Raw genomic sequence first — 23,071 nt, 5'->3', positions numbered from 1 at the left:
GAATACTGTCCACTGTTAATCCAAAGGACAGGACAATTGAGCTGCCAGAGATTGACTTCCTTAAAAACAAACAAAACAAAACAAAAAACAGGCTTAGAATAAGAAAGACCAAAATGTTTTATTTGATTAGCTATAACACTCTTAGTCCTTCAATTATTTTTTTACCCTTCCCCAATACAAATAGTGGATAATAGAAAACTGTAGAGAAAAAGCAGGAAAAAGTACTTACAGTCCCATCACTTAGAGAAAACAACTGTTTACAATGTGCCATATTTTACAGGTAATTTGAGATCATACTAAGATGAGATTTTGCTAGCTTTTGTTTTTAAAAGTTTTAGCATAAGCATTTTCTTATGGCATGAAAACTTTTTTTTTTTTTTAATTTTAGAGAGAGAGGGAATCTCAGGCAGGCTCTATGCTCAGTATGAAGCCCCATGCAGGCGCCTCGATCCCACGACCCTGGGATCATGACCTGAGCCGAAATCGAGAGTTAGACACTCAACTGACTGAGCCACCCAGGCACCCCAAAACATCATTTAAAAAAAATTTTTTTTACGTTTATTTATTTTTGAGAGACAAAGAGAGACAGAGCACAAGTGGGGGAGGGGCAGAGAGAGAAGGAGACACAGAATCCAAAGCAGGCTCCAGGCTCCTAGCTGACAGCACAGAGCCCGACACGGGACTCGAACTCACAACCGTGAGGTTGTGAGATCACAACCTGAGCCGAAGTCGGTTGCTCAACAGACTGAGCCACCCAGGTGCCCCAAAACATCATTTTTTTTTGTTTTATTTTGTTTTTGTTTTTTTTTCAAAACATCATTTTTTAAATGGTTGTATTATATCCCCAAGAATTCATTTAACCTTTCTCTGGAAGCTTTAGGCTGCAGCGAGGGGTCTCTACATCATAAGCATTGCTGTAGCAACAACTTCATGTGTAACTCTTTTTTCTTTTTTTTAATAAAGATTTTTCTTAAGTTTATTTATTTTGAGAGAGAGAGAAGGATCTGGGAGGGGCAGAGAGAGAAAGAGAGGGAGAGGGAATCCCAATCAGGCTCCGCCCTGTCAGTGCAGAGCCCGACTGGGGACTCAAAGGGGCTCAAACTCACCAACAGTGAGATCATCACCTGAGCCAAAATCAAGAGCCAAACACTGAACCAACTGAGCCACCCGCGTGCCCTTGTCCGTAACTCTTTAAGTTATTGTTGATGAGATGGGTCGACACATACTTTTTGGAAGAGGAACCAAAACAGCACAAAGTAGTATTTAGATGTTTCCTTGAAATGCTGGATATTTTAGACCACAAGGACACTGTTAGATGAACCACCCTGGTGGAGTGAGGAGAGAAATGCAAAGGAGATTGTTGGAGTCACCAAACACTATGCTGCAGAAAGGCAAGTATTTGGGCATCCTCAGAAGACTGGAGGATCAGTGCTGCCCTCTCCCTTCCCTCCTCTGTTGCTTGGCAACAGGCAGGAATAAAGACTGGATCAGGGAGGGCAGTCTCCTGTGGGGTGGGCATTCTGGCTTCTCAAATCATTTAGATAGGATGCTACGAGCAGAAAATGGGTGAACATCCATTGCACCCATAACATACTCATAGGTACAAACCAAAGAAACCTAAATCTGTCACCCGTTTCAGCTAGCCAGCATGGTGAAAGTATGAGGCCTCAATTTTCCAAACATCGGGGTATTTAGCTTTGGCGTTTGGGCTTTCCACTTCCTATGAGAAAAACCAGGATAAAAAAGATCATAGAATTTTCTGGTTGTATCTGCACAGAAGGTAGATATATATGCTTTTTTTTTTTTTTTTTTTTTTTTTGTAAAAAAACTGTACTCAGTACTTCTACATGGATGGGAAGCATTGCAAATTCAAGAACACAAGACCGAAATGGAAAGCAAGGGCACACTGTAGTATTCCTACCATGTGGGACGTGGTCAGATTCCCAAGTTTGTCCCTGAAGTTATGAGTTGTGCAATGCACATTTAAACCGAAGATTAAGACTTTAAGACCCAAGTGGCCTGCATCTAAGTGGTTAAGTCAGGTATCAGAATGTGTTAGGCATGTGAACACTTTTCCTCAAAAGACCAGTAAGTGAATTTCAACCTTAATACGAAGGATATTTTGCTTGGCACAGTAACCAAAGATGGAAAGGGTGCTGTTAATGTTTAGCATGTGGGGCATTTAACAAGTGAATAAAACAAAACCCATCATGGTTTTGGAAATAGAATTAGTAGAGAAACAAAGGAGTACTGGTTTTAATTGACAGGTTTTGGGGTTTTGTTTTTGTGATAGCTTGACTTGTGTGTAGGTGTGTGTGAGTGGCTTTAATACAAACCAATGCCTTGAAAGTAAAAATAAATCAAGGTTTGACTTTTATGATATTTAATTACATGTGCTTTAGCTTTAATAAATAAGCCAGTATTCACCTTAGGATGGCAGTATTCTGAATCAGATACAGAAACTGTTCAGTGTACCCAATGTGGCGCACAGAATTTCTAAGAAGACCTTTTCTGTAGGTGATGGAGCTATCGAGCGTGGTATCTCATTACTTAATTCATGACATCTCTTAGATGCTTCGACTTGGCTAATCATATGTGTGTGTATGGGTGGGTGTGTGTGTGTGTTCGTATTCTCCTTGGGAATACATTTGAAAATAACAGATGATTCGAAGGGGTGAGGTAATGTTATTTTTAGAGGCAGTTACATCAAAATAATGATCTGGACCTCCAGCAGGTTTCTCTACAGTTTGGAAAGAGGACGGAAAAACTTATGACCATAGTGAGTACTTAACAGTAGTCACTTCCAGTAGAGTAGCTGTTATTGAGCAACAGCTGTGTACATATTGTTCTGTACGTGTTTTTATGAAAGCATGCACATTACCAACCCCACTGTCCATTTTACAGATGGAGAGAGAGAGGCTCAGAGAAGTGAGGTATCCTGCCCCAAAGCCTGTAGTCTGTGAATGACCGGGCCAAAATTCAGACCCAAGTCTAAGTCCATTGCCAGCTAGCTGGCTCTCTTTTCTGCCCTGATAAACTTATTATTTATGTTGGGAAAAGGAAGTGTGTTCTGTAAAACTTTAAGAAGAGATAAGTGTATGCAATCTGTACACCTTTGGCAAAAAGCTCATCCATGTGGCTGTGGAAGTAACAGCGGCCAACATTAAAGGGCACTTACTATGTGCAGACACTAAGCTAAACACTTTCTATGGATTATCTCAGCAAACGCTCACAGTACCCTGTGAGTTGGGTACTGCTATAGATTGAACACTTGTGTCCCCCCAAAACTCATATATTGACATTCTAACCCCCAAGGTGGTGTTATTAGGAGGTGGGGCCCTTGGGAGGTGATTAGGTCATGAGGGTAGAGCCCTTATGATTGGGATTAGTGTCCTTATAAAAGACCCCCAGGGAGCTAGAACCCCCATCCCCACTTCTGCCATGTGAGGGGACAGCAAAAAGAGAGCCATCTAGGAGGTAGGCTCTTGCCAGGCGCTGAATACCTTGATCTTGGATTCCAGAATTGTGAGAAATTAATTTCTGTTGTTTATAAGATACTGAGACCATGGTGAGACAAATCATATGATCTTCCCTCGGCAGGTGAAGAAACTGAAGGATAGCACAAAGGCTTGGGGCAAAACTGTCTGAGTTCAGATTTTGACTCTGCTGGGCTAGACTTGGGTAGTGTTCTGTAGTGGAAAGAGCTTTGAAGCCACCAGACCTGAATTCAGAGCCTCACTGTGCCATTACTAACAGTGTCCCCTTCAGGCGAGATCCTTAACTTCTCCGATAGAGATAATGGCGTCCATCTTATCGGTTGTGAGGACCAAAGGCAGAAAATGGAGATAAGTTGTAAAACAGAGTGACTGGACCCTGCTAAGTGCACAGTAAAAGATATTTTACTTGCTAACACAAGCAGGACATTTAATATTAATATTACTGCTGTTACTTAGTCACAGAGGCTTTCAAAACTTTGTGAAATCTCAGGATTTCCATGAACTCATCTTGCCCCAACTGAGACTGGGCTTCATTCAAGGTATCTTCCAACCTGACCCAACATCACATCCTGAATGGAAGTGCCCTAATTCTGACGTTTCTAGAGGCAGGACACATGGCCTGTGTCGCAATTCTTGACCTCATTGTCACTTTCATAAGTTGCCCCACTGCAACTCCTGAGATGTACAGCATGACCTGTCTGAGGGTGATTTTGGCAACTTGGTGACTAAGAAGACTGTCATTTATTTTACTGTTAATCTAGTGTCGGGACAAAGTTGGGGTTTTTTTGTTTTTTTTTTTAATGTTTATTTACTTTTGAGAGAGAGAGAGATACAGAGTGCGAGTAAGGGAGGGGCAGAGAGAGAGAGGGAGACACAGAACCCGAAGCAGGCTCCAGGCTCTGAGCTATCGGCACAGAGCCCGATGAGGGGCTTGAATTCACGAACCGTGAGATCGTGACCTGAGACACTTAATGGACTGAGCCACCCAGGCACCCTAGGACAAAGTTATTTCTAAAAAAGGAAGTTTCTTCCTTTGATCTTTATGGTTTGCTATGTCAGCCCCTGAGTGAAGCAGATAATGCACACAAGAGAAAAGGATTAGGAAAGTGAGCACCTTTCCTTTATGAAAGCTGCAGGAATCAAACAAGGCTGCAGAATTCAGAAGGGATGCTACTTCTCAGGCCTTCTTTTTACCCATAGCCTAGCAAACCTTGTTCTGGCAGATGAGGAGATGGATATTTCTGGGCACTTGTTGCCTTCGAGACCAGCACGTGAACCTTCTGGAATGCCTGGCCCTGACTCAATGCTGAATCTGGGCCACTGGGTCTTTAGCTAGCGCCTCTGGACAGACTGAACCTACGTGAATCTCTGTGAGCTGTGGCCAGCCTGGGCAGTGCCAGTTGCTAGGAATCCTCTGGGCCTTCTGGACAAACAATTCCTTTACAGCCTGAGGTAGGCAGTCCAGGAGGGAATGAGGCAGGGGTGGATTTGTGTGACTTCAAGCTTGATATGGGTCCACAGTGTAATGAGGCTTGCAGCAAAACATAAGCACCCAATAAATGTCAGCTGTCATGGGTGGTGGTGTTAGATGCCCTTCCTTACTTACGCTTACTCCTATAACTTCTGCCTTGACCCTACAGTGTATATAATCTCTCTTCTGCATGACAGCTCCTTAGACATTTAAAGACAGCTATTTAACTTGACTTTTCCATGGCGTCCTGCCCTCTGAAAAACAAAGACCCACACACTCACCTGCCAGACTTCATCATCCTTGTGAGCCAGTACTGGTTGTGTTGAGTTGCCAAAGTATTAAAGCTTAGATGGGAGAATGGCCTCTTGGGGTTGTCATAAAAGGGATCAGGTAAGTACTGACCTGGGTGACCTTGAACGCCAAGATTTAATAAGCCTGTATATCCCACAGGGGCTAATCATTTTTTTTTAATCTTTTAAAAATGTTTATTTTTTTTTTCATTTTGAGAGAGAGGGAGGGCAAGGGAGGGGCAGAGAGAGAGAGAGAGAGAGATTGGGAGTGAGAGAGGATCCCAAGCAGTCTCCATGCTCTCAGAGTAGAACTCGACTCAGGGCTCAATCTCACAAACCATGAGATGGTGACCTGGGCCGAAATCAAGAGTCAGATGCTTAACTGACTGAGCCACCCAGGCGCCCTAGAGCTAACCAGTTTTTATTCCTGTGGGCCACGCACTGTGCTAGACTCTGCATGGGATACTCGGCTTCATGTGATTCCAAGCTGGAGTGTAGCCTGAAGCCAGTTGCCTGGCTTGATTTTACTCAAATCTATGGCATTTCCAAGTCACTAAACTCTGTGCATATAAGTCAGAGGACTTGAACAAGTTGAGGCTGTCTGTTTGCCATCCATACTTTCCCAACTACCAGTGTTTGATGAAAAACATCTAAAAACATGCTACGTATTTGGGAGAAGGAAGGTAATATCAGTTTGGTCAAGGAGATACCACATCCTACCTTTTATGGAAGATTTTTACTGTGAGGAAGTGGCCCAAATGTGATTTATTCTTTGGAGTGACTGCATGATATATCGTCAACACTTTTAAAGAGTGGTAAGGGGTATCGTGAATAATTATGCCAGGACCACAGGCATAAACTGGGATCATCCTAGGAAAACCACAAGTTCCCTTAATTTGACGGGGCCAACTCCTACGTGCTCAGGGTTGCTGGTTGTACACATTTCTTCCTAACTCTGCATCCTATGTCCTGGTGTTGGCAGCTTGAAATTGGCTACAGTGAGTGTATTTGCCCTGTGGAAATTGGCAAACGCTAAAAACCAAGGTTTTCTTCTTAGGCAGCCAGTTGCTAAACATTTACCAGTACATCACTGACTAGAATACAGGTCATGGGTCACGCAGAGGAAAGTCCCAGACAGCATCAGTAATACGAGCTGAATAATTAAAGCCTTTGATTCAGAGAATGGGAGAAAAAGACTGACATGTCCTTTGCTAAGTAGGATAATGCCAGAAGGTGAGGAGTCAGACAAAAGAACTTCATTCTCAGGAAAGAAAGTATTCCACACATATTTGAGGGCCCGCTATGTTTTAAGGGTAGAATTTAGAATCACATTGTTGTCTGCCTCTCGTTCTCTCCCTCCTAAATTCCTACCCCAAATACTGTTGGGTTCAGTGCCAGATCACCCAGTAGGTAGAACAAGCAGGTGTTAGTGTACCAACAACGCAGCAGGAGAGAAGAAAGAAAGAAAGAAAGAAGAAAATAATATACATGACTTTATGTATATATACATGCATGCACCAGAGTACTAACTACAGGAGAACCATAACTTTAGGCTTCTTCTTTACACTCATTTTATGATTCACTCCTGTTTTTATTTTGAATGACTTGAGTTGTTTTGAGCTACATGTTCGTTACATGTGGACTGGGCAACACCAATATTTTTCCTTTAGATGGGTGTAAATCTAGCCCCAGTGAACCTTGCACCTTTCTAGGGTGATTTATAATTAATTTACTGTTGGTGACATGGCAGGGCGGAGTTGCCAGAGGATCTCCATTTCATGTTTTTGGTTAGGGCGGGCAGGCTGAAATTTGTCCCAGCCAAAAGGGAAGGGAGGTTGTTTGTTTGTTTCCAGAGGCAGGATCTGTGGGGCAAAAAAAGGGACTTCCCCAGTTCATTCCCATTAGAGTTTTACTCCAAAGGCGACTCGTGATGCCCCACTGTCCTCTCACTGTCTTGCATGAGTATTTGGAGAGTGTTGGGATTGTAAAGAAATCTTTTTACTTGGGAAAACTTCAAATGTTATATAAAGCCAGAGTGTACATCAAATAACTGCCCATCACTCATCACTCAGCCTATCTTTCCACTCATGTCCAATCTTATTTTTTCTGTTACATCCAAACCTCCCCTTTCAAACTGGATGATTTGCAGCAAGTCTCAGATATCTCAGTTTAATGGTAAGTGTTTTTATATGTGTTTCTAAAAGATAAAAACTCTTTTTAAAAGCATAACCATAATCTGTTAATTGCTGGAAAAAGTTAACAATGTATTATTTTCAGTTGAAGCTATATAGTATTTTATGATGCACAGTTAGAGGAATAAATTCAGTTATCTAACTACGGTTAAAATTGTTGCATCCTGTTTGTTGACAGATAGATGAAAATCTGATATTGTGTTTCCTGGGAGGATTTAGTTTGGGGGTTTTTTTTTTGGTATGTTTTTGTTTGTTTGTTTGTTTGTTTTGCCAGTACCTGCTACTGCCTGTTTATGATTAATTTTTAACCATATCTTCATGGTCTGAGATTTGAAACTTCATTCTCGTAATGAAATAACCATGTGCCAAAAAAGGCGCTTTGGAATCATCCCAGAATCACTGGACTAGAAGTGATTTGTATCTCCCATGTAGTTTCTGTCTTGAGAGGGAGAGACTGGGAACAGGATTAAAAGAATTCCGCCTCTGCAGTCACTAGGGTGGGAACAGGCAAGCTAGCACTCATTCTGAAGACACCTGGGAAGGAGGACTGGGCTCAGACTGGAAATCTGGGGGTGCTGGATTCAAGGTTGAATGTGGAGTTTACAGGAGGTTACCAGGAGGGGTATTGCTGAAATTTGTGAGATTTGCCGTTCCTTCATTTCAAATGAACCACAAGAACAAAGAAAAAGATCCTGAATCTCTCTAATATCACTCTTGTCTGTCAAGCGTTTTTGAGGATCAAACCACTTCAACATCAGTGAGTTCTTATCTGTATAACTGCCAGGATTGTCTTACTCTTGGCAGTTTTATGAGTCTTTCAGTTTTATGCAAAATGTGCTTCAGATGCATTTTATACTTCCTTGCCTTCTTGGACAGAATACTGAGTGTCGTGATATTTTCTAATAATTTAGGGATATGACTAATATCTGGTTTTATACTGGGCTGTAGAAGTCACGGCGTGCGAATGGTCGCTCTTTTGTTTTTTAGGCAACGGATACTTGTTAGGCACCAGCTGCATACAGATGAAACTTTTTTAAAAGGGTCCACGTATTTAATTCAAAATTCTTTAAAAATATTTTTCTCTATTGAAAAGCCGTAACTGAAACGCATGTTGAAAACCCCGTAACTAATGTTTGGGTGAGTGCCTTAACTTCTCGGCCTCAGTTCTGTCATCTGTAAAGTGGGCATAAATAAGAATGCCTACCTCGTTGGGTTCTGAGAATTAAATTAAACATTGCATGTAAAGCTTCTAGCACACACCCTGGCACATGGTAAGCCCTTAATGTTAGTCGGTACAGTGCTGCTGCTGGATTAACCCATTTTTTGTAGACATTAGAAGAAGCTTCTTCTGGATTCTTTTTTTTTTTTTTTCAATTTTTTAACGCTTATTGATTTTTGAGAGATAGAGGGAGACAGAGCATGAGTGGGGGAGGGGCAGAGAGAGAGGGAGACACAGAATCCGAAGCGGGCTCCAGGCTCCGAGCTGTCAGCACAGAGCCAGATGCGGGGCCGGAACTCACAGAGGGCTAGATCATGACCGGATGCTCAACCAACTGAGCCACCCAGGTGCCCCATTTGTTCTGAATTCTTATAAGCAGAGCAGTGATTGGCAAGTTTATAGCTCTGAAGTCTTTTAAAAAGTTTGGCCTGGGCACGTATATCCACATAAAATTGCACAAGCTAATATACCACTTCAGTACACGTGTACCACACTCACTTACATTCTAGGCAAGGCTTAGTTAGGCATATTTGCTTTGCAAATGCTCTCACTCTGGCATAGGTCAGTTATATAATAACAAGTAAATGAATAACCCCATCAAGTTTAGAGTTTTAGCACTTATTATAAGGTTTAGAGGCTTTTGTTTGATTTTTATATTTATTACAAGCAAACTGAGGAGCCGTTAGTTATTTTTAGCGTTCAGCTTTTTGGTGAAACATTTTCAGTAAATCTGTCCAAGCTACTGAATCAGTTTTGATTCCAGAAATCCCCGGATTGCAAGGAAAGCTGTTCAGAAAACAGTTAGGATTTGCACCTACTCCCTGTGAGTCAAACTTGTCTCCATATTGTGCAATCCAGACAAAGTACAAAAATAAATTGGGTGCTGAAGTTTATGAGACTGCGGCTGTCATCCCTAAGAGACAACTGTCCAGCCTTTACACATCAAAACAGTGTTGGTCTCATAGATGGACTTTGCATTAAATGTGTAATATTTTTTCTAAAATGAGCCAATGTTAAGTAAGGTGTTGCTTTTATCTCTTCCTTCTGTGAGTTCCATAGTTAAGATGCAATAAAAAATTCCAGGGCTAAGTTGTTTGAAAATCTTACCTGAATGATAGAGAAGGGCACTCTGTCCCCAAACTAATTGGCACCAGATAAACAGAATACTTTGAATGCTCGTGTTTATATTTTTAAAGTTTTCACCTCTTTTTCCAGTTAGATATTACATCTAGCTGTGCCTTGGATAAAAATTGTTACAGTAAAAGAAAACATTTAATACTAATTACAGTGACTGTCACCTCTGGAAATTTGCCAGCAATAAGCCAGAAGGCAGCTGAGAACCTGGAAGGAAGCAAACACGTCTGAGCAACGAAAATCAGTGTTGGGAAATAAATAAAATTGGAGACGCTTTTGCATTCTACATTTAGTGTACTTCCTGTGCTCTCTCTGAGTCTGTTTACTCTTACTAAAGGTGCAGTGTTAACAGACATGAATTTTCTGGTTTCTCTGCATTCATAGATAGCAGGTTTGGGGTAGATGTACTGCAGTAACATTGATAGCAGCAGGAAATTAACAGGATTAGCCTAAAAGCAAGACATAGAAAGCCATAATAGAGACAAAAGAATACTTAAACCCTAGTAGCCTTGGAAGCAGAGAGAGGTTCATGTGGTTCTGAGGGCATCACTATATAGTGGGCACAAAAATTGACCCTCATATGCCCATCAGTCATCAGGAAGATCTAAAATTTTCTTGTGCTTATTTTCTTTAAAAATATGGGAAAATCTGTAGAAAGACTTTTTTTCAAAAGCAATTATAATTTGGCATTTCTATTTCAAAAGTTATCTATGAAATGAAGGGTTTAGGTCAGAGCTTTATATATGCATGAAATCTGCTTTATTAAGATAGAATGCACATGCAATTCACCCACTTAACGTGTACAGTTAGGTGGGTTTGAGTGTATTCGCAGAGTGCAACCGTTACCACAATCAATTTTAGAATACTCCGTCACCCCCTTACAAAACCTTATTTAGCAGTCACTCCTTTTTGCCCCCACAACTCCTGAAGCCGGGCAACCACTGATATTTCTGTCTCTACAGATTTACCTGTTGTGGACAGTTCATATATTGGAATCATACTATCTGTGCTTTTTTGTGATTGGCTCCTTTCATGGAGCATAGTGTTTTCAAGGTTCATTTATGTCTTAACGTATATGAGCATTTAATTCCTTTTTATTGCCAAATAATACTTCATAGCCTGGAGACAGCATAGGTTATTCATCAGTTGATGGACATTTGGGGTGTTTCCACTGCTATGAACATTTGTGTACAACTTTTTATGGGGACAGGTTTTCACTTCTCTTGGGTATGTACCTGAGAGTGGACTTGCTAGATCACATACAAACTCACGTTTAACCTCCTGAAGAGCTGCCAGACTGTTTTCCAAAGTGACTGCACTATTTTATTTTATTTTTTTAATAGTAAGCTCTTTTTATTTTTTAATCTTTTAATGCGTATTTATTTTTGAGAGAGAGAGAGAGAGAGAGAGAGAAAGCGTGAGTGGGGGAGGGACAGAGAGAGTGGGAGACACGGAATTCGAAGCAGGCTCCAGGCTCTGAGCTGTCAGCACAGAGCCCGATGCAGGGCTCGAATCCATGAACTGGGAGATCATGACCTGAGTGGAAGTCAGACGCTTAACCCGCTGAGCCGCCCAGGCGCCCCTGCACTATTTTATATCCCCACCAGTGGTGTATGAGGGCCACAGTTTCTTCATGTCCTCACCAACACTTCTTATTTTCTGTTTTTTAAATTATAGTCACTCTAGTGGGTTCGAAGTGGTATCTCATTGTGGTTTTGATACGCATTTCCCTAAAAGATCTCTTATGTCCCTCCAACGCTAACATCAAGTGATTTTGTTTTTTTTTAATTAAAAAAAATTTTTTTAATGTTTATTTATTTTTGAGAGAGAGAGAGAGAGACAGAGTGTGAGCCGGGGAGGGGCAGAGAGAGACTGAGACACAGAATCTGAAGCAGGCTCCAGGCCCTGAGCTGTCAGCACAGAGCCCGACGCGGGGCTCAAACCCATGAACTGGGAGATCACGACCTGAGCCGAAGTCAGACGCTTAACCGACTGAGCCACCCAGGCACCCCTAACATCCAGTGATTTTAAACTTTTTGTAGGTTTGAGTGTCATCTCCAGTTTAATTACAAGGTTCTCGAATGGCCAGGAAGTGTCAGGCTTTACTTTGTGATGGTTATTGTACCTAAGAGGGAACCCTGCTTAGAGCTGCCATTCATAAATACTAAAAGACTGTTTTAAAGATTTAATTTTTTAAAACTAATCTCTCTACACCCAAGCTGGGGCTCGAAGTTACAACCCCAAGATCGAGTCACATGCTCTACCGACTTAGCCAGCCAGGCGCCCCCTAAAGGATTGTTTTAATTAAGTAAGGTCTGGTCCTCGAATAATGTGGATTTCACTCCTAGCAGTTTTCACTCGTTCCTGGTTGTTCTTGATTAACAATCGGTCCTTGCAGACTGGAAAGCAAGTGCCAAGAGGGCAGGTACATTGCCATATCCCGGCTCTGTGCCACGGTGACTTTCACGGGCATAAACATGTGTTCATGAATCACTGGGTCCATAAGCATGTGGTTGTTCTCAGATTATTTGAAGAGGGACTTGTTACCCCCTCTTTCTTCCAGCTTGCAGCGCCATGTGAGCAGTTGGCACGTCTTTTCTCAGTCCCCCCCCCAACATCCCCCAGCTCGACTTTAAAGATCTGCCAGGCTCTTGCCATCGAGCTAAAATACATGAACAAAGCCCATTTCTGGTAAACCTGTTGTTCCGCCCGGCGGTGCCACTTGGCAATGCTGTTCTCCCCAAAGCCTTAATTAACCACTCCCTGGTATTAAATCGTCGGTAGATCCCTGGAGTAAGTAAGCACGCTCTGGTGGCTTGTCAAGACAGAAAGCTAAACCTCTTGGTGGTTTAAACTGGGATTTGTTTAAGCAGGTAATGAGATTGCCATCTTGAGCTTCAGTGCAGGACATTAGGTAGCTGAAGGAGCCATTCCTGGGTGGACGCTCGGGTCTATTCTGGGTGCTGAAATGATCACACTGGAGCCAATCTTGAGTGGCCCTCAAGAGCCTCTGTATGCTTGTCCCTTGGCATGTGTCTGCAGAGTCCAAACTACGGAATCTTCTTCCAGGGACCGTACTTCTGATGATGAAGGTGGCATAATCAAAGCCGAGGACTACGTGGAAGGTTGATACTCACCTTCTGTTCCCTCTAGATTGGGCAGGACAGACAGGTTCTTGGTGAGAAATAGGGACAATGACCTTAACTGTCTGTAATTGTATTTCTGCTCCCCCCCCCCCCCCCCACACTTCCTCAGCCTCACAAGATGACTGCAGAATGGGAAACAGTTTTCATCTGTCTATTATTTCCCCTCCTTATGACCTGGGACAGAAATCCAGGGCTTGACTGTGGGGGTGACAGGAACAAAATGAGCTCGGTGGTCGCTAGAGTGACATCCCTTTGTCTACTCTGATTTTCTCTCGTAAGAGTGGCAGGGAAAAGCTCTCGGACCTTGGGAACGAAACTGCACTTCCCTGAGCTGCTCAGGGCCTTAAGGAAGAGACCCAAGGAAAAGGCTTTTTAACCTCACGGGTTTGACCTTTTGGGTCCCTTCACCTCTAGCTTCATCTTGCCCCTGCTCCTGCTGGCCTAGGTCCAAGCTAAGACAAGCTAAGAATACATTTATGGGTGACACCAGAATGGCCCCCTGCAAGAGCTTTTTTTTTTCCGCCTCTCAAATCTTAACCTAAAAAAAAAGTAACATAGCTTTCACGTTGGTGTTTCTGTTTGTTGTTCTGATTTCACGTGGTTGTCTGTGTCAAGGTCAACCACATGGGTTGCAAATCAAAGAACATCTGCCTGCCTGACCTAAATACACCGGTACTGTTGCCTGAGCTGACTTCCTTATGGAGAAATGCATGGTTACCTTAAAAATGGGAGTCGCTGGGAGAGAGGAGGACATTGCCAAAACTTAATTATATGTGGAACGTTTCTAAACCCACGGCCAGGGGCTTTCGTTGTGGATGGATGATACCTGGAAATCCAAAAGCTGTATTTAAAATTAAATACTGCGGCACTCATGTTATAAATTGCCCGTAAATAATTCCATTAACAAGCAGTTAGATGCGTTCAGGTCCTTCTGTTTCCAGAATGGGAACCTCTTCCAGGTCATTACCAGGCACCACCCCGGGGTTCCTCCTTAGAGCTCCCTCACAGTTACAAGCAAGAGTAGCCCATTCAAACTCTGATCTCTCACTTTTAAACTGTGGTCCAGCCACTTACAGCACTCATTTTGATTCAATGAGAACAGTGGTTTTGAACTTGGCCAGTGAGGATTACAGGTCCCCCTCGTTGAAAATATTTTCTCCAGTCCTGCTGCATCCCAATCTCCAGGCCATGGCCTGGGAGTTCATATTTTTAACAAGTGCCTTAGGCAGTTTTTATAATGAGGCAAATTTGAGAACAAATGTGGTTGAATATAGCCTGTCATTTTTAAATAAATGTAATTTAAACAGTTAACTTTAAAATTTAGTGCACCCTGGGGCACCTGGCTGGCTCAGTCAGTAGAGCACGTGATTTGTAATCTCAGGGTTGTGACTTCAAGCCCCATGTTGGGCATGGAGCCTACTTTAAAAACAAAAATAAAAATAAAATTTGGTTGCATGAAGTACTAAAATGAAGTTGCTTTAAGGAAATAAAATTGTAAACAATCCATAGGAATCCAGTTCAAATTGCAAATGCAAAGCAGACTCTGGTCTGATGTCTTGTCAGTTCTGACCTGGGACTGGGTGTGGAGCAAAATGTAAATAAACACAGACTAACTCTCATGGACTCCTGACACTTCATGGGTTCCTTCCTGAATAAAAAAAAATTTTAAGTTATAATTTTCAACTCTGTTGAAATTACCAACTCTGTTGGTAGAAAGATGAATGTGTTGAGATGCCATGTGACCACATTTTCTTCGACCTGAAAGTTTGTATGTTTTCTTCTAATTTTAAATTTTTTTTTTCAACGTTTATTTATTTATTTATTTTTTTGGGGGGGACAGAGAGAGACAGAGCATGAACGGGGGAGGGGCAGAGAGAGAGGGAGACACAGAATCCGAAACAGGCTCCAGGCTCTGAGCCATCAGCCCAGAGCCCGACGCGGGGCTCGAACCCACGGACCGCGAGATCGTGACCTGGCTGAAGTCGGACGCTTAACCGACTGCGCCACCCAGGCTCCCCTATTTTCTTCTAATTTTAAAAGAAATTACAATATTTTCATTTGTGAGTGCCCAAAAAGATCGCAGTCCCTAGGCACAGAGCCTATTGTGTGTCACAGACCATGGGCCTGCATGGCGGAGTTGGTGAAATCGGGCCTTAGTTCTGGTGGCTGATGTGATAATACTTATGCCTGCCTCAAAAGTGCTGGAAGGAATTCCTGCTATTCTTTGCCCCTCTCGCAGATGAGAATATGATCGGCATTTTTTTTTTCTTTAAATCAGCCTTTTTGTTCCCAGCCCACTTGCCAAGGAGAAAGTTGACAGGAATCGGAGGCCATGTGCCATTGGAAGGAAGGTTTTTGTCACACGTGGATGTGTGACCTTTCCCACCACGATCCTTTCCCCCAAACATTCCTCTGCCCCCGAAGTGTGTTTTGAATTGCTGACTTTAACTTACAGGTGTTGCGCTGACAGTAAATCAGGTGCATAAATCAGGACTCTTCCTACCCTAAATTCGCACCTGAGGGATGTCCAGTATCTAACTGGTTAAACAACTTTGCTCAGGCTTTCCTTGTCTTTGATCGCCTGTGTCGAATGGATTTCAGTAGCAGGCATGATATGGGCAGGGTACTGCCTGAGCAGGGGAGGGGCTGTTGAGATGGGGAATGTAGGCACACTCTTTCCCATGGGCGGGACCACATCTGCCATCGGTGCATTGAGGCAAATAAAACAATTTTTCTTCTTTTGCATTTTTATAGTGCAGTTTTTGAGAATTCTAAAGTAACTCTGATTATTAAGATTAAATGTATCATTGTAAATAATTGAAAAGCATCTTCAGAAAAAACAGAAGAAGAAAATATCCACCCTCCTCCATGACCCAGAGATAACAGCTGTTAACATTTCAGCCTGAAGTTTCTAGTCTTGTTTTCTGTGCACAAAGAGCTGTTGAATTTTTATCCAAAATAGTAATCATACACGTGTCCCAGTTAATCACCTGCCCTTTCACCGAACGACATATAATGAACATTCTCCTCACATCATTAAATGCCGTCCTACAAAATGGTGGCCTTTTTTCCCTTTGTGTGAATGGACAATCATTTATTTAATTTACCTACCGACTCTGTAATTTTGGACAGTAATTAATTTTCTAGTTATTAGTGGTAAAAGTTCAGTGATTTTTTTTTTAAGATAAATTTTTGAATGCGTGCATAACTATTTCTTTAGGGTAAAGCAGAACTGATGTATTAAAGAATGCAAGAATCTAGAGCTTTTTAATAGGTATTTCCAAAAACCCCCGTGGAAAGATTGCACCAGTTTACATTCCCGTTGGTACTCTATAAGTTCTTGTGTCCTTGTACCCTTGCCAACCCTGGGGATTGCCATGTGACTAAAATTCAAACTAAAGGAATCTGGTGTGCATTAATTTGCAAGAAACCGTGACTCAAGTTTCTTTGCACAGAATATTTAATGTTTAGCAGATTGCTCTATGTACAATAATTACAGGTTCCTTTGCAGTGTTATGGAAACCCTTTTATTAAATTTTACATGTATCACTTTCTGCAGGGTCCTTAAATAGTTCTTAGGTTTTCAACTCTTCCGTTATATGCAGTTAAAAGTGTGGTTTTGGAGGGCTTTGTGTGTGTGTTTAGGATGGTGGGATGTGAGAAGTGGACAGAACTTCAGTAATCAGTGAGCCCATCTCTGCCTTACAGCTTAGTCAACGGCTCAAGGAAGAAACTTGCCCACGATCATCCTATCTGTGGGGGTGCTGTCATTTCAAGTGACAAGCCACTTAACTTGGACAAGCCTTGCAAAATGGGGAGCTTGCTAGCTCATGAAACTGAAAACAGGTTCTGAAGCTACTGTGATTGACCTTGGACAATTCCTTGATCTTTCTGAGCCATAATTTTCTTATCTGTAAACAGGATGTTGGACTCGACCTAAGGTCCCTTTCACCTCTTCAAGTTAAATGTTTCTATGAATATATCAGCATTTAGACATGGTGAAGGGAAGGCTAGCCCCCAGAGAACAAATACTTTAAGAAATACAATTCTATTACACACTCGGATCTAGATTAACAGTTTTTGTTTGTTAACATGTAGAGGTCCTTAAGCAACTTCAACATAATTAGTATTCATGTAGCATCAATATCAGTGCCTTAAAAGTCTTTTCTTTTTTCTGATTACACAATACTCAGATATCTTTTCTACCCATTAATTTGTTCAAGAAATCTATTCACAAACAGTGGGAAAAGAAATTCAGTCCTTCTATTCACAATTATTTCATCCAATTCCAGCTTGGTGGAACCTCAAGAAATGTGTTAAACTGTGCAGGACAGCAACTGGTTGCTAAGTCAAACCTGTGCCCAAAGGAGTTACTCTTACATACAGGAAGAAATATCAGTATTAGTGAACTTTGCCTCACCAAGAACACCTTAAAGGTCTGGCTGTTGTTCAAGAGGAGGTAGATTTTCTAGTATCAGGCTCCCTTAGCCCTTTAAAATAGTTTCTCTGACCTTTTCTGCATTGTGGTTGTTGGGGGTTTTGTTTTTTGTTTTTTGTTTGCGGTGGGGGGGGGGGAGTCTTTGCTCCTTGATGCTATTTGGTCACTGTATAAGGTCATTGTGTAACCCTTGACATTTACTACAGGAAGCATAGGTGTCTCTCAGAGACTATTCTAGTGCTCCAAAAACGTCTCTAAGAAACAGGCTTTGTTTCAAAGCCATTGATGACCAATAAAACTTGTAAATATTTTCGGGCTGATGGCTCGGAGCCTGGAGCCTGTTTCCGATTCTGTGTCTCCCTCTCTCTCTGCACCTCCCCCATTCATGCTCTGTCTCTCTCTGTCCCAAAAATAAATAAACGTTGAAAAAAAAAAAAAAAAACTTGTAAATATTTTCACTACAGTATTTGGAATACAGATTCATTTCACAGTTTTAAATTACTACCAGAGTGCCAATCTTGGTTTGTGTTTTTAGAAATTTTTAGACAGAGATAAATACAACAGGACCTACATACCTTTTTATTAACACCCAGCTACCACATGTTTATCGGCCATACTGGCAGTCCCTGGATCTGGTTCTGCAGAAGGAGGGTTGGGGGGGGAGGGGGGGGGCGGGGGCGGATTTTGACGTAGAGTATATCAGTGAGGATATGCAAATCATTCTACATAACAGCCCTTAAATCCCAGTGCCTTAAAACAACAAAGGTTTATTTCTCATTCACACTATAAGCCCATCAAGGAGGTGGTTCGGGACTCATTCTGGCTCCCACTCCCCCTGACTCATCATTATCTTGGATCTTGCTGGACATGGTAACAGAGAAAGAGCTCTGAAGGGTCTCACCCCGGCCGTAAGTGCTCTTGCCTGGAAGTGATGTACCCCATGTCCATGCACAACTCGCTGACTAGATGAGGCACATTGCCCAGCTCAGTTATAAAATGTCCGGGGGCTGCAGTCTCACCCCATGAGACTAAAAGGGAGAGAACTGGAAATATTTGGCCAGCAGCACTAGTGACTATCGCAATTTACTTTTCTGATTACCAAATAGCTGGCTTGCTCTCCGAAACCGCAGGTGAAATACAGCCATTCGCACCCCAGAGCAGACAACCCTGTAGCCTCACCCAGTCGTGGCATCTGGATGATGTGCGGTAGGATCTAAATGAGGGGGTGATACAAAGTTGTTTTGACATCAACTCCAGAGGTGGGTCCTCTTGAGCTAGAGACTTCTGAACTCAAAGAGGCCAGTTACCTGCTGTGCCCCCTCCCCCACATTGTATGTGAATATGTAACGGTGAAAAAAAGATTGGAAACCTCAATATACACTCTTATTCAGAAAGGAGGTGAACGGGAGACATCCATTCATTGGTCCTCAATCATTCTAAACTGCTGAAGCAATTCTGAAATCCATCTGGCGACCAGTATGTAGAGGGTGTTCCTCTGGGGTCCTGACTGTTATCTCGGGAAGGGGCTCCCCAATCCATTGCTTCAGGTCTTGGTTTTTCCCAATAACCTCCTTGATCACAGCTAAAGTAAGACGGAAGAATATGCCCTCCATAGGAGCTGAGCAGCTCTCCCAGCAGACTAGAGGGTTGGGGGACTCAAGTGTTCAGCTTTTGGTTTCTCTGGCAGTACGACTCTTTTCAAAAGGAAATCAGTTTCCTATCTATTTAGCTCTAGTTTATTTCCATATGCCAAGCCCTCAGCCCTTGGCATGCTTCTGTTCACTGTATGCCTTTGTGGTTTTGCTCCCAACCTTTCTTTATTAACTTAATTGGTGATACTTTGAGCCTGTCAGCCTTTGGTTGGGAAGCCACACCTCTGGTCTCTTTTTCCCTGAGGTATTCTAATTGAAAGAATGAACTAAGGAGCCATGACGTCAACTGCTGCCAACACTCTGTAACCCTTTCAGAGTGTTAAGATTGAGCGTGATACCCCTTCTCTTTCACCCCAAAGCTAAGTGCTAATTGACCTCTTCCCTGCAAAGACTTTTTCTCATTTCATTGTTTATCTCTTGGGAAAGAGAAGCGGCTGCTTTTTCCAACCCTGTGAGTCTGACTTAATAGACTTGATTCCCTTTTCTTTTGGTTTGTAAACCAGTCAATTACTTTCTAAGCACATCTCTCTCTCTCTCTCTCTCTCTCTCTCTCTCTCTCTCTCAAAAATGAGTAAACAACACACATAAACAGAAAAGACAAGAACATAGGTAAATGAAAGCAATTTCTCTTGCCATGTAAACTAATACAGTATTCTGATCTCTATTCCCTTACCTCAAGCAAAACTGCTGATACAACATTTAACAGGATTTTCAGAGCTCTACACTTTTTTCCACCATTCTGTTGAGTGGCCAGCAAAAGCTTTGAAATGAGCAGGAGGTGAGGCAGGAGGAAGGTAGCAGGATTCTAAATAACATATGAAATGTTTAGGTCCCCTGTCACGTTTTTTAAAAGTAAGACCTCTTTGCGGATGCTTGTACTTGCCAGCATCCACAAAAGACCACGGAGGGACACTTCATCGCAGAGGGCTGGGGGCAGCTGTGGCTTCGTGAATCCTGGATTTCTACTACAGAACTAGGTTATTTTCTGGGTTTCACACAGCGTGTTCTGTCCATCCTGTGCTGGGAGGCCTCCTATTTTTCACTGTCACTGAATTATTCTTATATTCTTTTTTACTTCTGCATGTACCGAAATGTCTGAGTGTAGAATTTTCTCCATCCTCTCCCCCAGTCTCTAGCTTCCACCCATACAACCTGCTTACCTCTGCCACCTCCGAAAGGTATTAACAACCTGGAGGGATTGATAGCCTTCTATATCTTTCAGCAGATATATAATCATATAATCATAAACCTACGGGTCTCCTTTCCACCTGCCTTCTTTCCTGCCTTCCTTCCCTCCCCCTTTTTTTTCAAACCAAATTATTTACACTTCTGGCTATCTCTTACTTTTCTCATTAACAGAAGCTTAGGGCTGTCTCTCCAGGCAGCTGGTATAGATCTCATTCATTCTTTTCAGTGGCTGTCCAGTATTCCATGATATGGAAAGAATACACTGTGTTTTCCTGTTACTGGATATGCAATTTGTTTTCTGTTCTGTTTTTGTTTTTGTTTTAATTTGGCCACTGCAAAGGGTGCTGCAAGAATATTCTTCTACCTATCCTCAAATGCTGGTGCTTTTTGAATACGGTCCAGGAGAGGGATTAGCTGGATTAAAAATGTACTAGTACTTTTCATTATACTAGATGTTGCCACAGTGTTTCCAAATGAGTAGCCTAGCAAAGTTCCAGAATACCCTTCCCCCATCCTGTCCAGTGGTAGGTGTCTTTCCTACTATGAGAAGAAAGGGTTATACCTGCAACACTGATTGCATAGTCCTGACACCTGTTGACATGACACAAGTATTTCAGTGGAGGTTGAAATTAGGGCTCTGGTCAGCCTACGTGGTTGGGGGTGGTTGCGATTTTATTATACTTCTGAAAGAATCCGTAGGAAGTTTGTAGTAGGAAGAGAACTGGAGACCATTATACTGCAATCCACTCCCTCCACAGATGCTGGAAATGAGATCTTAGAGAGGTGGAGGGAGTGACAGTGAGCTGGTTACTGGCTCCTGCGTATGGGAAGCAGTTGTGAATCCTGTTTTGAGGCTTTCCCTATTACCTATACTGACAGCGAGTTTTAGAGACCAGACCAAGAAACGTCACCTGTGAGTTGAACTGACCAGTGGTGATGAACTGTTTCCGGTTTTCTGTGATCTGCCGGGACAAGCGTTTGCTTTGCAAACTTCCGTAGTTATCACAGGACTTGGTCTTGTCACCTCGGTCTTGTCAGTGGAATCTGCTGCTCTTAGTGTTTGGGCGAGTTTGGGATTTCATTTTTCATACTGTTAGGCGTTAGTGCTTCCAAGTGTGGAACAGCTGGCTTGGATTACAGCTAAGATGACAGCAGCGAAGCACTGGAGAGAAAATCGCACGTGCGGGGATGGCTTCCTGCTGTGTTCCTCTCCTTCCACCCTCCCCAGCCTACTGATGTCGAGGGCAAAGTAGTAGGGCAGCCCAGAAAAAAGAACTTCTGTAGGTCTCACTTATGCTCCTGGCAATGTGACCTCTGGGTGTGGCATGCACAACCTGACCAGGGCTCATATGGATGTTCTCTAGGGCGGAATAAAATAAACTTATTGAAAGAAGTCATTGTATCTCCCTGTATCTTTTTTTAAATTTTAATTTAATTTAATTTAATTTATTTTAAGAGATGAAGACAGTGCAAGTGGGGGGGGGCAGAGAGAGAAGGAGAGAGAATCCCAAGCAGGCTCTGCACTGTCAGCACAGGGCCTGATGTGGGGCTCAAACTCAAAAACCGTGAGTTCATGACCTGAGCCAAACCCAAGCATCAGACGCTCAACCGACTGAGCCGTTCCAGGCACCCCTGCTCCCTATATCTTTAAACTCAGTTTTAATATTACAGTTTCAGATTTAGTCCATGGAGTCTACTGATGGAAATGAAAAGCGAGACCCCAGATTTTGGAATCTCATTTGGGTTTGCTCTGTGTTCATTGCAGAGCATCTGACTGCACAGCATTAACTTTCTAGGCTGCCTCTGAATGAAGTTAGTTAGTTCAGGGAGCTAGGCCTGTTCTTTTAATAACAAAAATAATTATGATGGAGATTTGTTTTGTTATAGATAAACATCTCCAGGAGGCTTTATAGATATATACGTACACACACACACACACACACACACACACACACACACACCATCTCCTAAAGATAAACATCTCCAGGAGGCTTTATAGATATATACGTACACACACACACACACACACACACACACACACACACACACACCATCTCCTAAAGGCTTGCCTTAGGTTGCAGACCTGGTCAGGAGCTGTGCTCATTAGTGGGCTTGCCTGTCAGAGGCCATGGTTCTTCCAGCTTAGTGATTCCCAAGCCTGCAGATTGGAACCACTGGGGAACTTTCAAAAAATACTCATGCCCAGGTTGCAGCCTTGAATTAAAGTCAGAACCTGTGAGAGAGGAGACCAGAATTGGGATGCTAAAGGCGAGTCTGACACACCGCTGGGTTGAGGATCCTTAGCAGGCCATTTGAGATGAAGAGAGTGACTTTGCTTAATGAAGAAATGAGCTATAAGAGGAGCTATAACTTTTTAGAGTTCTGTCACCATAGGATCATCATCTCTCATCACCCACTTTTTCTCACTTTCTCCTTCCTGCCTATTCTGTAGATTAAAGCAGTGGAGTCGGCTCATGGAGGCAAAAATTGAATACTCTATCAGTTGTTACTGCAAAGTGCCTTAGGGGTGTGCCAAGTGGGTTAGAGACCATCACGCCTCGGGTACACCTGGCATAGCCAGTTTTTCCCCTGGCATTGGAACAGATCACTGTTTCTTTGACTGAGATTCTGATAAGAGAGCATTTGAGAGCCATGGTGCCTGCAAAAAGAAATCTTTAAATATTGGAATCGCACTCAGCCTGGGGAGACACTCGAGCTCTGAGAAGCCCTGAGAATTGAGACGAGCCTAGGGGACTGCAATGTCTTAGTTCTCTTCTCAACCTCAGTTCTGAGGCACAGTCTGAGTGGACTATGGGCAGACACATGGGCACCACTCGAATGGTG

The 23,071-nt window shown here is 42.6% G+C and overlaps 1 protein-coding gene across 6 annotated transcripts in view; it reads left to right on the top strand.

Annotated features, from left to right (window-relative positions):
• PANK1 (pantothenate kinase 1) overlaps positions 1-23,071 on the top strand; it is a 101,040-nt gene that overhangs the window by 51,543 nt on the left and 26,426 nt on the right. Inside the window, exon 1 of one of the 6 annotated variants that reach the window (XM_045438169.1) lies at positions 7,151-7,433. The exons of 4 other annotated variants lie outside the window; for them this stretch is intronic. In XM_045438169.1, the coding sequence (XP_045294125.1) occupies positions 7,346-7,433 (88 nt within the window). In that variant the 5' untranslated portion in view covers positions 7,151-7,345. Of the gene's footprint in view, positions 1-7,150; positions 7,434-7,899; positions 8,208-23,071 lie in introns of those variants that run through there. One more of the 6 variants, XM_045438174.1, reaches the window with a different exon arrangement.

The sequence above is a fragment of the Leopardus geoffroyi genome, chromosome D2 (genome assembly GCF_018350155.1).
Source record: "Leopardus geoffroyi isolate Oge1 chromosome D2, O.geoffroyi_Oge1_pat1.0, whole genome shotgun sequence".
Taxonomy (NCBI): Eukaryota; Metazoa; Chordata; class Mammalia; order Carnivora; family Felidae; genus Leopardus; species Leopardus geoffroyi.
Note: the sequence above shows the minus strand (reverse complement) of the source record. Positions and strands in the feature narration are given on the sequence as shown.